The sequence below is a fragment of the Schistocerca serialis genome, chromosome 1 (genome assembly GCF_023864345.2).
Source record: "Schistocerca serialis cubense isolate TAMUIC-IGC-003099 chromosome 1, iqSchSeri2.2, whole genome shotgun sequence".
Lineage (NCBI taxonomy): Eukaryota > Metazoa > Arthropoda > Insecta > Orthoptera > Acrididae > Schistocerca > Schistocerca serialis.
The window spans coordinates 825,281,902-825,294,543 of NC_064638.1; the positions used below are offsets into that span (position 1 = coordinate 825,281,902).

Consider the following 12,642-nt stretch of genomic DNA (forward strand, 5'->3'; position numbering starts at 1 on the left):
TAGACTGCGTATGATAGAAGATGTTCAGAACGAGAGTTTAGCGAAAATTTTTCTCCGTTTGAAAATCTTCGCAGGCGCCTCTTTAGTACATTACATTCTACACAGAAATTAGTCATCTTAGATTTAAAAATCTAGTCAATTGCCGTGCTTCATTTCTGACTGTATCACTATTAAGCATAAGAATAATGCGAATATAAACATGACATGATATTTATATTCTTCCGCGTTTGCTGTTGTCTCACTCTAGTTTCGTAGTTTATTAGGCAGACCGGATTTAAGTGAGATAGCAGCAAACATGAAACAATACATGGCAAAATGTTTATATGCGTATTATTCTTATGGTGACGAGAATACTGCATGTGATTCACAATTTATAAAAGTTCCTATTATAGCAACCATCTCTTCTCACAGATAGGAAAAAAATCAGTAAGTAGAGTTGGCCATATTGACAAACATCCCAAACAGTCTTGCCAGTCGGATTTTCGTAGTACATTGAAAATAGCTCGTCTTCCACCTTTTTTTTAAATTTATTTACTGACGCAGACGTTTTGGCGCCAGTATTTATCTTTGTGCCTACAAAACATGCCTGTGTAGCGCTACATATATTCGACGGCAGAAGTAAGTTGTGGCGGCACCCACCAACTTTTTTCAGAATTTCTGCTGGCTTTGCACTCGATTCTAAGCCGCAGGTGGTTTTTTGGATTACAAAAACTGGAAAAAAAGTGCGGCTTAGATTCGAGTAAATACAGTAAATGCCTCTTTGAGTGTTGCAATTAATCTAATCTTATATATACATTGAGAATGTGGGTTTCGCGGGAGGCGTGCCAGAGATAAATCCCTGCAGTCGCCCTGTGCTCTGTGTCCTCGGTGGCTCAGATGGATAGAGCGTCTGCCATGTAAGCAGGAGATCCCGGGTCTGAGTCCCAGTCGGGGCACACATTTTCATCTGTCCCCGTTGACGTATGTCAACACCTGTAAACAGCTAAGGGTGTTTCTTTCATTGTAATTTAATCTAATCTTGCCCACACGATCCCTGTGGGAGTGATATGTAGGATTTGTAGTATATTCCTAGAGTAGTCATTTAAAGCTGGTTGTTGAAACTTTAGTAGACTCGGTGTAGTTTCAGTAGATCTTAAAGAGTCTGCCAGTTCAATTCATTCAACATCTGTGTGACACACTCGTGTGGGTCAAACAAACCTGTGACCACTTGTGCTGCCCTCCTCTTGTAATGTTCAATATCTCCTGTTTGTCATCTTTGGTAGGGGTCCCCACACTTAACTAATATTCTGGGATGTGTCGCACAAGTTGTTTGTAAGCAATCTCCTTTATAGACTGACTGCATTTCATCAGTATTCTACCAATAAACCGAAGTCTATCACCCGCTTTACCCATGCCTGAGCCTATGTAATCATTCCGTTTCCTATCCCTACAAAGTGTTACATCCAGGTATTTGTACGAGTTCACCAATTCCAATAGTGAGTCATTGATATTATACTTACAGGATAGTATGTTTTTCCATTTTGTGAAGTGCACAATTTCGTATATCTGAATATTTAAAACAAGTTGCCAACCTTACAGCACTTTGAAATCTTATCAAGGTCTGATAGGATATTTGTGCAGCTTTTTTCAGGTACTTCATTATAGAAGCGATGATCAAAAAGTTTCCCTTTTAGGGCATTGCTGCAGTGTATATGCAACATAGCATGACTCTGATGCAGGTAGATAGGCAAGGGATTTAGTGCAGCATTTACATCTTTCTGATGTACATGCTGTGAATCTGGAAATGTGAACTATGGCGATGTTATTGATGGATGACTCCAAACAGGTCCAGTGTGCTCTTATTCTCTTCTTTAATGATGAAGGTTGAACACCAGTAGAGATACTTCAGAGAATGAAGAATTTGTACGGGGCCTCATGTCCATTAAAAACCACCATTTTGGACTGGTGTGCCAAGTTCTGACAAAGGCTGCTGCTGCTGCTTCACGGTAACATACTTCCTCTTATTGCAGATGTTGTAATATCGAAATTACACCAACTCAAATGGGGGACACTTGAACACCCGTCCTATAGCTCTGATCTCAGCCCTGTGCAATTATCATGCCTTTGGTCCTATAAAAAAGACCTTGAAGAGTTGATGATTCCTACCAGATGAAGATGTGCAGCAGGCAGTTATGGACTTTTTAACACAGTGGGTTACTGTGTTTGAGCAGACGGGTATCTTCAGCTTGCTGGGTTGGTGAAATAATTCCCTCAGTGCTCACAGCAATTTTGCCTGCCAATTCTGGACTGTATGGCCTTCAAATGGAAACTTTTTGATTGCCCCTGAATCAGCTGCAGAAAGTCTAAGGTGATGTTACTGATGAAAGTTAATTAGTATATACAATGTACACAAGAGAAAGTAAGCTGCCCTTGGTGAAACCCTGTTGGACACCATATGTAATTAGTTCCCTGTTAATGTCCGATTGTAGGATTTGTACTCCACTTGAAATTTTCCAGAAGTGCTGGTCATTAGGTAAAAGACATATTACATGGCGCTTAACCTATCCAATGTGTGTGAAGATCTTAGGCACCTTTTATTCAAATAGATTTATGTTTGTATCTGATATATAGATGGTAACCAGTCTGACTTGGTGAGAGGGAGGGGGTGGGGGTACCCTCACAGTCATACCTTTTGACAATGCGGGCATTGCACTACTGATACTTGAGCTGTAGGCTACTTGTCTGTGCCGAGGGATAGGTGTTGCCTGTCCAATATGTGACTCTGGTGGGCTACAGCTACTGTTCCAGATAGCCTTTGCCATGGCAGTGGTGCCCGTGGGGAGAGCCTCCGATTGGAAGGAGAGGCCTCATGGCTGACAATGTGCAATGAAATGGATCAAACTTGTCCATGTACTGGTGCTTGTGCCAATACAAACATATCGTCCAAAATAAAAGGGAATTAAAATTCAAAGAATTTCCAACACTCCCCCCCCCCCCCCCCCCCCCCCCCCCCCCCCCCCCCCCCCCCCCTGATCACTCCATGGGATGAGAGCCAGACCGTTTGCCCGGTTCTTGGTATCTACCAATGGAGAATCTTTTGTGACAATGAAGCCACTGTTTTTCATCAAAAATGTCGAGGATAAGTTAGGAGAATTTGCTCCAACAGAGAAATGAGGAATGGGTCTCTGTTGCTCAAAACTTTGCATGCTAACTAGTCATAGACACTAACGACTATGACAGTCTTGCAAATATACCAATCACCATCACTTTTCATAAAAACCTCAGTAGCATTCAGGGTCTTATCTTTCATCAGGATCTAACATTACAGAAAGATAAATAACTATATGCTAAACTCCAGCAGTGCAGATTACATTTTGTTTGCCTTGTTCACAGAGAACTTAAGAGTAATAGAGTGGATACTGGGGCATTTATCCTAGCCTTTGAAAGAAATGTTGTAACTGAGTAGGCTTGATATCCATCCCTATTTTCCACCATCTATGAGATGCTTTAGATGCCAACAGTTTAGATATATGTCCTCCCACTATACTAGTATCCCTGCCTGCAGGGCATGTGCTGAGCATTGTATGAGAACCTATCTTGTGAGTAATCATCTGAATGCGTCAGTTACCTAGAATACCACACTCCTTGTTTGCCAGCATGTCCATTGTTCAAGACTATAAAGTGCAAGACTGTGTGTCTCATCAAGGTGTTATTACCCTTACAATATGTTATCGATTGTTGGAAATATACTGACGAAGTCTACATTTTCTATAACGATGACACTACCTCAAACATAAACTCCCTGCCCTGGTTTAGCAGGCTGTGGCTGAAAGAGCCCTAAGCTGTAGGTCATAGAGAAGATCAACTTCCATACCAGAAATAAAAATGGGAAAGTCCTCACATATAACAAAACTTCACAGGGATAGAAAGGAAAAATTGAAAGTGAAACCTGATTCAACAGTTCCAGCTGATTGTGAGGCAAGCCTCTGAATAATAATTGAGAACCACATTCTTATGTTGGATACAAACCACTAGTAAAGTAACTTCCACTTCACTGCTCTTCCAGACACAAATACATATTTTTTGTAATTTTTCACCTCAGAACAACTAGAAACTGAAAATTTGGCGCCATTAGTGGTTAGAGATATTTTTTGAGGCAGCTTTTCTGTAACAAGAGGCTTCACCATTTATTGTGGTAGTAGCACTGTCACAGTGTCATGGCAGATGAAACAAATAGCCACATCAGAGCAGGTTGACAACAGGAATGAAAGTGAGTGGTGTTTTTCTTGATATATCAATAAATTGTGCATAAATTACCATAATATATAAAGTATTCTAATCACATGATAGTTTCAGCCATCTTCCAGGTTCCATCCATACATTAACCGTGACATTAGTATCTTTGGTTCTTAAAACTAATCATTCATTTTGAACTGCAAAACTGCCAGATAAGAAGTGCAATGACAACACTTCTAAACACAAACGCTGGTTTGGCTGAACTGCTTAGGAGAACAGTGGAACTATAGAGCTCTGTCTGTATCCTTGGAGTCACTGCAGTTACATGGCTACAGATGCACCACTGAAAACAGTTCCATTCTGTTGCATTAAAGTGATCCCAGGAGACAGTCACATGGCTTAAGTCATCTCGGCCACCCCATTTGTATCACACCTTTAGCAGCGCATGCACTTTTAGTGAGGCGAAACTGAACCAATTTGGTTGTGTTTATAATCCATGCAGGTTTTGCTACTGTTGAAGAGAGTAGAGGTTGGGGGTGAATGACCTATACAGTGGGGTGGTGGAGCTGGCCCATTAATGATGAGGAAGGCTGTCAGCTGTCCACTCTGAAAGTGGCTGCAGCACTGTGTTCAGTAGGTACCAGGAAGACATCTGAAATCCAGTCATAAAACAGCAGTGTCAGTTATTTGTTTATATCGTGTCAGAATATGAAGTCGAGGTGGTGCTAGGTGGCAGCCAGTGCCCTCAAGATGCAGGCTGCCCATGGTTGGTGAAGCGTGCTTAGATCAGCAAGTGACCTTTTACCATGCCCCGTGTGCTGTGTTTGCCTTGCCCAGCATATGGTGGGGTAATGTGGTCAGCACTACAGCAGTACAGTGCTGCATCACCTCCCAAGTAGTCAGTCAGTGCTCTGCTATGAACGACTCCAGAAAGTCGGTCATGGTAGCAGAGCAGCTGTCGGACTGGTGGATGTGCCGTGGAGTGCAGGGTCAAACAGTCAACCACAGAGCAGACAGCAGCTTCATTGCTGCCAGCAATGCTGTGTGTGCACAGGGTGACAGACAACAGCAGTTCATAGCTTTCTCATGGCGGTGACTGATATGACTTGTCTCAGATGGGCACTATTTATGTGAGCTCAGTCCACCACTATATTGGCTGTTTACTACTAATTCTTACATCCTAAGGTTGACCCGGTCATCAGATAACTAGGGTTAAGTAAGCTCAAGTGGGTAGGTGGTTTTTCGTTTTAAGTATATACAGGCTGCACAAAGAAGACTCAAGACTACAGTGGTTCTCAAAACTGAAACTTTTTATCATCGCTGCTCTGTGGTGCCAATAACTATGACACTGCTGCATGTGCTGGAGCGTTTGATCTGCAGTAATGCATGCTTTTTGAGTTGCTAGTAGCTCACCCAGTGAGTGAAAAAGGGCGGACTCCTTCGTTCCTTTGAGTTAGGTTAGGCGGGAGTACATTCAATGATCTATCTGGCCAGTACTACAAAGGATGCATCATATTCACTAAATTTGTTTTGGTTACAGTAGCCAGAAGATTAAAAGTGGTCCAAAAGTGTCCCAAGTTGTATCTTTAATTAGCAAACTGCTGCCATGCAGCTCTAACTGTATGATACCCCCAGGTTGATCTTGCTCATAGCAACTTATAATAACCATTTGGGGTTTGTACATGGAATATATGCAATGTACCACTGCTCTTTGAAAATAAAGTTAGTGCCAGTATGTCCTTTGTCCATTGCATTGTTTTGTTACTGCCCTGCCCCCCCCCCCCCCTACCCCCCTCCCCACTTCTTCTCAGAATAACTGTATCAGTTCTGTATGGCTTTTGTGTAAAACTGTTTCCTGTTCCTTGCTTCTATACTAAAGATAGAATGCCACCGTATGCTCATCTTATACAATTAATTACAACCAAACACACCCACCATTTGAAGTACACTGTCAAATAAAACCAAACAAAATGATCAATTCTCCAACTTCCTATACTAAAAAGACAAATAACTAACCAAAAATAGTCAAAACATAATACATCCATTAGCAATGATTCCCTGAATCCTATACTGTCCTCTACACATACCCACTGGTATATCCTCAAAGTGAGCTGCTAGCCCATTAATCTCCCATGTTCCCATCAGTGCTCTATAGCACAAGACAAAATCACTCAGAACACCAGAAGAGTCTACAGTGTAATCCACTAAACATTCCAACATGGAAAATAAAACATACAAGGATCATAAATCACAAAAAAATGTACGCATAAAATATGGATAGAACCTTCTAATTTTCATTGGCACAAAAACGATTCTAGTGATGCCACCCAGCAAAATGAAGTTGGGTTTGGAAGTTCCTCTGGTGATCCAAAGTAATGGCATATGTTGTCACATTATAATCTTATAGGATGGGTAGTAAAGACATGACTGCCTCCAAAACCTAGCTGTTTCATTGCCCTGAAGAGAACTCCTGCAGATACTGTCAAAATATTAGATTCTGTTTTATAGTTGTTTTTACACTTGCAAAATAACACTGCCCTATAATTAAAAGGATTTTATTTAACTTGACACTGGATGTGGATGCCTACAGACTTCTGATTTTTTTTCACCGAAGTGTTCAGTATCCAGTAGTGCTTGTCATACATTCATCAGGATTTTTTGGAATTCATTTTGGAAAATGTTTTTTGTGGAGTGTTCATGAACGCATTGTAGCACACATAATGAGAACTGAGGCACACTTGATGTAAATTCTGCAGTGCCATACTGTCATATCAACAGTTTGATGATGATGTGTAGTACTTTTTGGTTGTAATAGTGACTACCTGCTATAATTATTTGTTACAAGTTATCATTGTTATCATTGACAAAAGCCCGTACCGAGCTACTGAGCGTCTTTCCTGCAGAGTCTTCCACTGGAGTTTATCTATCATCTCCGTAACGCTTTCGCGATTACTAAATGATCCTGTAACGAAGCGCGCTGCTCTCTGTTGGATCTTCTCTATATCTTCTATCAACCCTATCTGGTACGGATCCCACACTGCTGAGCAGTATTCAAGCAGTGGGCGAACAAGCGTACTGTAATCTACTTCCTTTGTTTTCGAATTGCATTTCCTTAGGATTCTTCCAATGAATCTCAGTCTGGCATCTGCTTTACCGACGATCAACATTATATGATCATTACATTTTAAATCACTCCTAATGCGTACTTCCAGATAATTTATGGTATTAACTGCTTCCAGTTGCTGACCTGCTATATTGTAGCTAAATGATAAGGGATCTTTCTTTCTGTGTATTCGCAGCACATTACACTTGTCTACATTGAGATTCAATTGCCATTCCCTGCACCATGCGTCAATTCGCTGCAGATCCTCCTGCATTTCAGTACAATTTTCCATTGTTACAACCTCTCGATACACCACAGCATCATCCGCAAAAAGCCTCAGTGAACTTCCGATGTCATCCACAAGGTCATTTATGTATATTGTGAATAGCAACGGTCCTATGACACTCCCCTGCGGCACACCTGAAATCACTCTTACTTCAGAAGACTTCTCTCCATTGACAATGACATGCTGCGTCCTGTTATCTAGGAACTCCTCAATCCAATCTCACAATTGGTCTGATAGTCCATATGCTCTTACTTTGTTCATTAAACGACTGGGGGGAACTGTATCGAACGCCTTGCGGAAGTCAAGAAACACGGCATCTACCTGTGAACCCGTGTCTATGGCCCTCTGAGTCTCGTGGACGAATAGCGCGAGCTGGGTTTCACATGACCGTCTTTTTCAAAACCCATGCTGATTCCTACAGAGTAGATTTCTTGTCTCCAGAAAAGTCATTATACTCAAACACAATACGTGTTCCAAAATTCTACAACTGATCGACGTTAGAGATATAGGTCTATAGTTCTGCACATCTGCTCGACGTCCCTTCTTGAAAACGGGGATGACCTGTGCCCTTTTCCAATCCTTTGGAACGCTACGCTCTCCTAGAGACCTACGGTACACCGCTGCAAGAAGGGGAGCAAGTTCCTTCGCGTACTCTGTGTAAAATTGAACTGGTATCCCATCAGGTCCAGAGGCCTTTCCTCTTTTGAGCGATTTTAATTGTTTCTCTATCCCTCTGTCGTCTATTTCGATATCTACCATTTTGTCATCTGTGCAACAATCTAGAGAAGGAACTACAGTGCAATCTTCCTCTGTGAAACAACTTTGGAAAAAGACATTTAGTATTTCGGCCTTTAGTCTGTCATTCTCTGTTTCAGTACCATTTTGGTCACAGAGTGTCTGGACATTTTGTTTTGACCCACCTACCGCTTTGACATAAGACCAAAATTTCTTAGGATTTTTTGCCAAGTCAGTACATAGAACTTTACTTTCGAATTCATTGAATGCCTCTCGCATAGCCCTCCTCACACTACATTTCGCTTCGCGTAATTTTTGTTTGTCTGCTAGGCTTTGGCTATGTTTATGTTTGCTGTGAAGTTCCCTTTGCTTCCGCAGCAGTTTTCTAACTCGGTTGTTGTACCACGGTGGCTCTTTTCCATCTCTTACGATCTTGCTTGGCACATACTCATCTAACGCATACGTATATCTCACGAAGAGACCATGAGGATAAAATCAGAGAGATTAGAGCCCACACAGAGGCATACCGACAATCCTTCTTTCCACGAACAATACGAGACTGGAATAGAAGGGAGAACCGATAGAGGTACTCAAGGTACCCTCCGCCACACACCGTCAGGTGGCTTGCGGAGTATGGATGTAGATGTAGATGTAGATTGTGTTCTAGACTGGTCTCCCACTTAATGCCTCTTTTTTGCAGACAATCTGTTCATTTAGTCCATCCTAATGCACTTCATGAAATAATTCAAAGCTTCAATTTACCATTGGTTCCCCCTGTATTCTGTATGGAGGCTGTGGGCTCATCTGTGAGAGTCTCTGAGCACTGAAGGCATATTGCCTGTCTTATTTCAAGTCCCAGTTTTAACTTGTCATCACAGAGTGCAAACATAAACAAGAGAAATAATTTCAGATCATTTGCCATTATCAGTTGTAGGCACTGACAGTGTAATTTAGCATAAATTTATTATTTATGAGAAGATTACTCTGTAATTTAGCAGTTTAGCTATCCACAAATGGCCAGAGGTTCTTAGTGTTTCTGAATTTGGTTCATCATAACTTACATGTTGGGGGCTACTGGTACTTTCGTGACATTTTGTTAATCTTGATATCGGGAACTCATGACTGAGATTCTGTATGCTTCATTCTCTCTCTTTACCTCCCCCCCCCCCCCCCCTTCTTTTAAAGAAATAATCAGAGCATCACATACTAAATTGCTGTCCTTGGAAAGTATAAGAGAGAGGGAGACATAATTAATTGTTTCCATACTAATAATTGTTGAGCAGTATTAACTGAGCTTCCTGTAAATACCTTTCCTAAATATGTGAAATTATAGCAATAAAAAAACGAAATCTGTATATTTTGTTGCAGACAGCAGAGCTAGAGACATGGGAAGAAGGCTCTGGTTGGGAGGATCAGAGTAGAGGTGGATGGGACACAGCTGATGCACTTCGTGAAAAAAGGCGCCAAGAGCGCCAGCAGCGTGCTTTGGAATTACAACAGAAAAAGCAACAGCAGCAACGGGTTACCGGCCTTGGTCTGCGCATTGCTAGCTGACAGTATTGGTACTCGCACAAATATATTTGGCATTTGGGCATGTCAATTTTTCTTCAGATCATGCCAAGCAAATTTCATTTCTGCTATTTCTCTGGGACTGCAAAGAACAGCTCACTTGCAGCTCTATTTCTTTGATTCTGCTTTGACAATCATGGAAAATATCATTCCATTCACAAGTGCAGTATTGTCGATTTATGGAAGGTCTGAATTACAAACATGATTTGTATTTGTAATGTAAGGGGTGTGTATGTGCATAGGTGTGTGTGTACATGTGGGTGATTGTGCATTCATGAGTATGTGTGCACGCACAGTTAACTGCATAATGACTGTCTCAAAAAGAATGTAAAATAATATGGCACTGGTCACATTCTTGTTTGATTGTAACTAAGGTTGTTAGATTATTGTGTGCTGTTTTAAAAATATTATTTGTGGTTTATTGTTAAAAGGGGCAATATCTTGTCAAGTTTCTTGGTCTCTGTTCACATAATTTTTATTTACAATGTAGAACCATTTTACTGCTAAAAATGTGATATCTCCTGCATTTTCATGTGTAACAGCTGTTTTGTAAGAGGTTGTTGATAGGTACTGATTTTTTATTAAAGTTACAATTTGTTAATAATGATCTGTCATGAAGAAAATCCCTATGCCTTTCAGAGAGCATTGGAAACAGTTACAGCTAATAAGACAACATACTTTATTTGAGCTTATTTTAAAGCTGTAAAGTTATTTTTTTGATGATGAAGTAACAACATTTCAAGTACTGGATGGCATTAGTTTTCTTCTCCAGTAGCTACAATTAAAAATGAAAGGAAGAGAGAAATTGAAGCAGTTGACAAAAGGTACAGAAATAAATCTTAATAAATATTAACAAACCCACAATAGGAGTGAAATACAACATTTCACGTGACTTGGAGGGTATGAGAGTCTAGAAAGTAAATAATGTGCTGTAGTTTAGAAGACCTTCACTTGATTAGTGAGCTACTATGATAAACATAAATTAATTGTGTCTTGCAAAAAACATTTGGTCAGAAGACAGAGGTGTAAAGAAAATGCATATATGTAAATAAATATTTGGCATGTAACTTGATACAGTTGCTCCGTTACTCCTTTCTTCCCACATTTTGCAAATATTTCGAGTACAATACTTGAAGTCCATAGTTCCTGCTTAATACTTGCAGACACAACATAAAAAACAGCCTAATTGCACATAATTTATTCATATAGCACATTCCATCACAACTCTGTCTGATTAATGATTTTCTACATCTACATGCATACACTGCAAGCGACTATTACACATAGCGGAGGATACCTTGTACCAATGTTAGTCATTTCCTTTCTTGTTCCACTTGCAAAAAGAGTGAGGGAGGAACGACACACTGTACACCTCCACAGGAGCTATATTTTCTCTTATGTTATATTCGTGGTCCTTACACAATACATATGTTGGTGACAGTAGAATTGTTCTGCAGTCAGCTTCAAATTTTCTCAGTAGTTTTTCACGAAAACAGTGCCTTCCATCCAGGGTTTCTGATTTTTTATAATGCATCTCTGTAATAATAACATGTTGATTGAACCTAATGTTAACAAACCTAGCAGCTTTGCTCTGCATTACTTCAGTGTTCTCCTTTCATATGGCCTGGTGTGGGTTCCAAACACTTGAGCAGTACTCAATAATGCAATGCACTGATGTTTTGTATGTTGTCTACTTTATCAGTGAGCTGTACCTCAAATAAAATTCTCCTAATAAACCAAAGTCAACAATTCACCTTCTTTGCTGCCCCATGTATGTGCTCATTCTTGCTTTGCTACATTAAACCTAGATATTTAATCAATGTGACTGTGTCAAGCAGCACACTACCAGCATTGTATTTGAACGTTATGGGACTGTTTTTGCCATTCATCAGCTGTAATGACGTGTATTACTTTGATAAATTGATGTCAAACAATGGATAACCCAGGATGGAATGTAACAATATTATAAAGAGAAGTTTCTACACACCATATAGTGGAGATGCTGAGTCGCAAATATAGACAGACAGAGAGAAATGTCACAACTAAGCTTTCGGCCAGCAGGGTCTTCACCGAAAATAGACTCCCCCCCCCCCCCACACACACACACATATGAAGCACGACGGCAGTCTCTGGCAACTGATGGCCTTTGCCAGAGACTGCAGTTTGTGTGTGTGTGTGTGTGTGTGTGTGTGTGTGTGTGTGTGTGTGTGTGTGTGTGTGTGTTGTGTTATCAACGAAGAAGGCCTTGCTGGCCAAAAGCTTATTTGTGATAGTCTCTTTTTGTTGTGTCTATCTGTGACTATATGGTGCAGTGATGTGTTGCTCAGGCATTTACCAAATCAATTGGTGATGATTTCTGCCGTAAAAACTTATTTAAGTAATGAATTAGTATAGCCTGTTGTTTGAATGTGTGTTTTATATATGTTAATATATTCAGGAATGGATGGGCACAGCATATGTGCAAGCCGTGATACCAATAGAAATCTTACTATATTCACCAGTACCTGCTGGTTGGACAGTTTGTCGTCGGGCCCTACCTTGGTGATATGTGAGCCATGGAAGAAGAATGGCCATGACCATCCCAATGATGTCACAATGACAAGGGAAAAACTGTTGTCTATATATTCATTTGGTACCTGTTAACTAAGATGGATCATAATGTATCTGTGATGATTTGAATAATGAGCAAACTTCCTTATGCATAATAATTGTAAATGAGAGTACAGTATACAAC

The 12,642-nt window shown here is 40.5% G+C and overlaps 1 protein-coding gene across 1 annotated transcript in view; it reads left to right on the forward strand.

Moving 5' to 3' along the window:
- Positions 1-10,980, forward strand: part of LOC126484516 (receptor-binding cancer antigen expressed on SiSo cells) — a 43,646-nt gene extending 32,666 nt beyond the window's left edge. Inside the window, exon 4 of the mRNA XM_050108067.1 lies at positions 9,708-10,980. Within this exon, the coding sequence (XP_049964024.1) occupies positions 9,708-9,893 (186 nt within the window). The 3' untranslated portion in view covers positions 9,894-10,980. The remainder of the gene's footprint in view (positions 1-9,707) is intronic.
- The last annotated feature ends 1,662 nt before the right edge of the window (positions 10,981-12,642 follow it).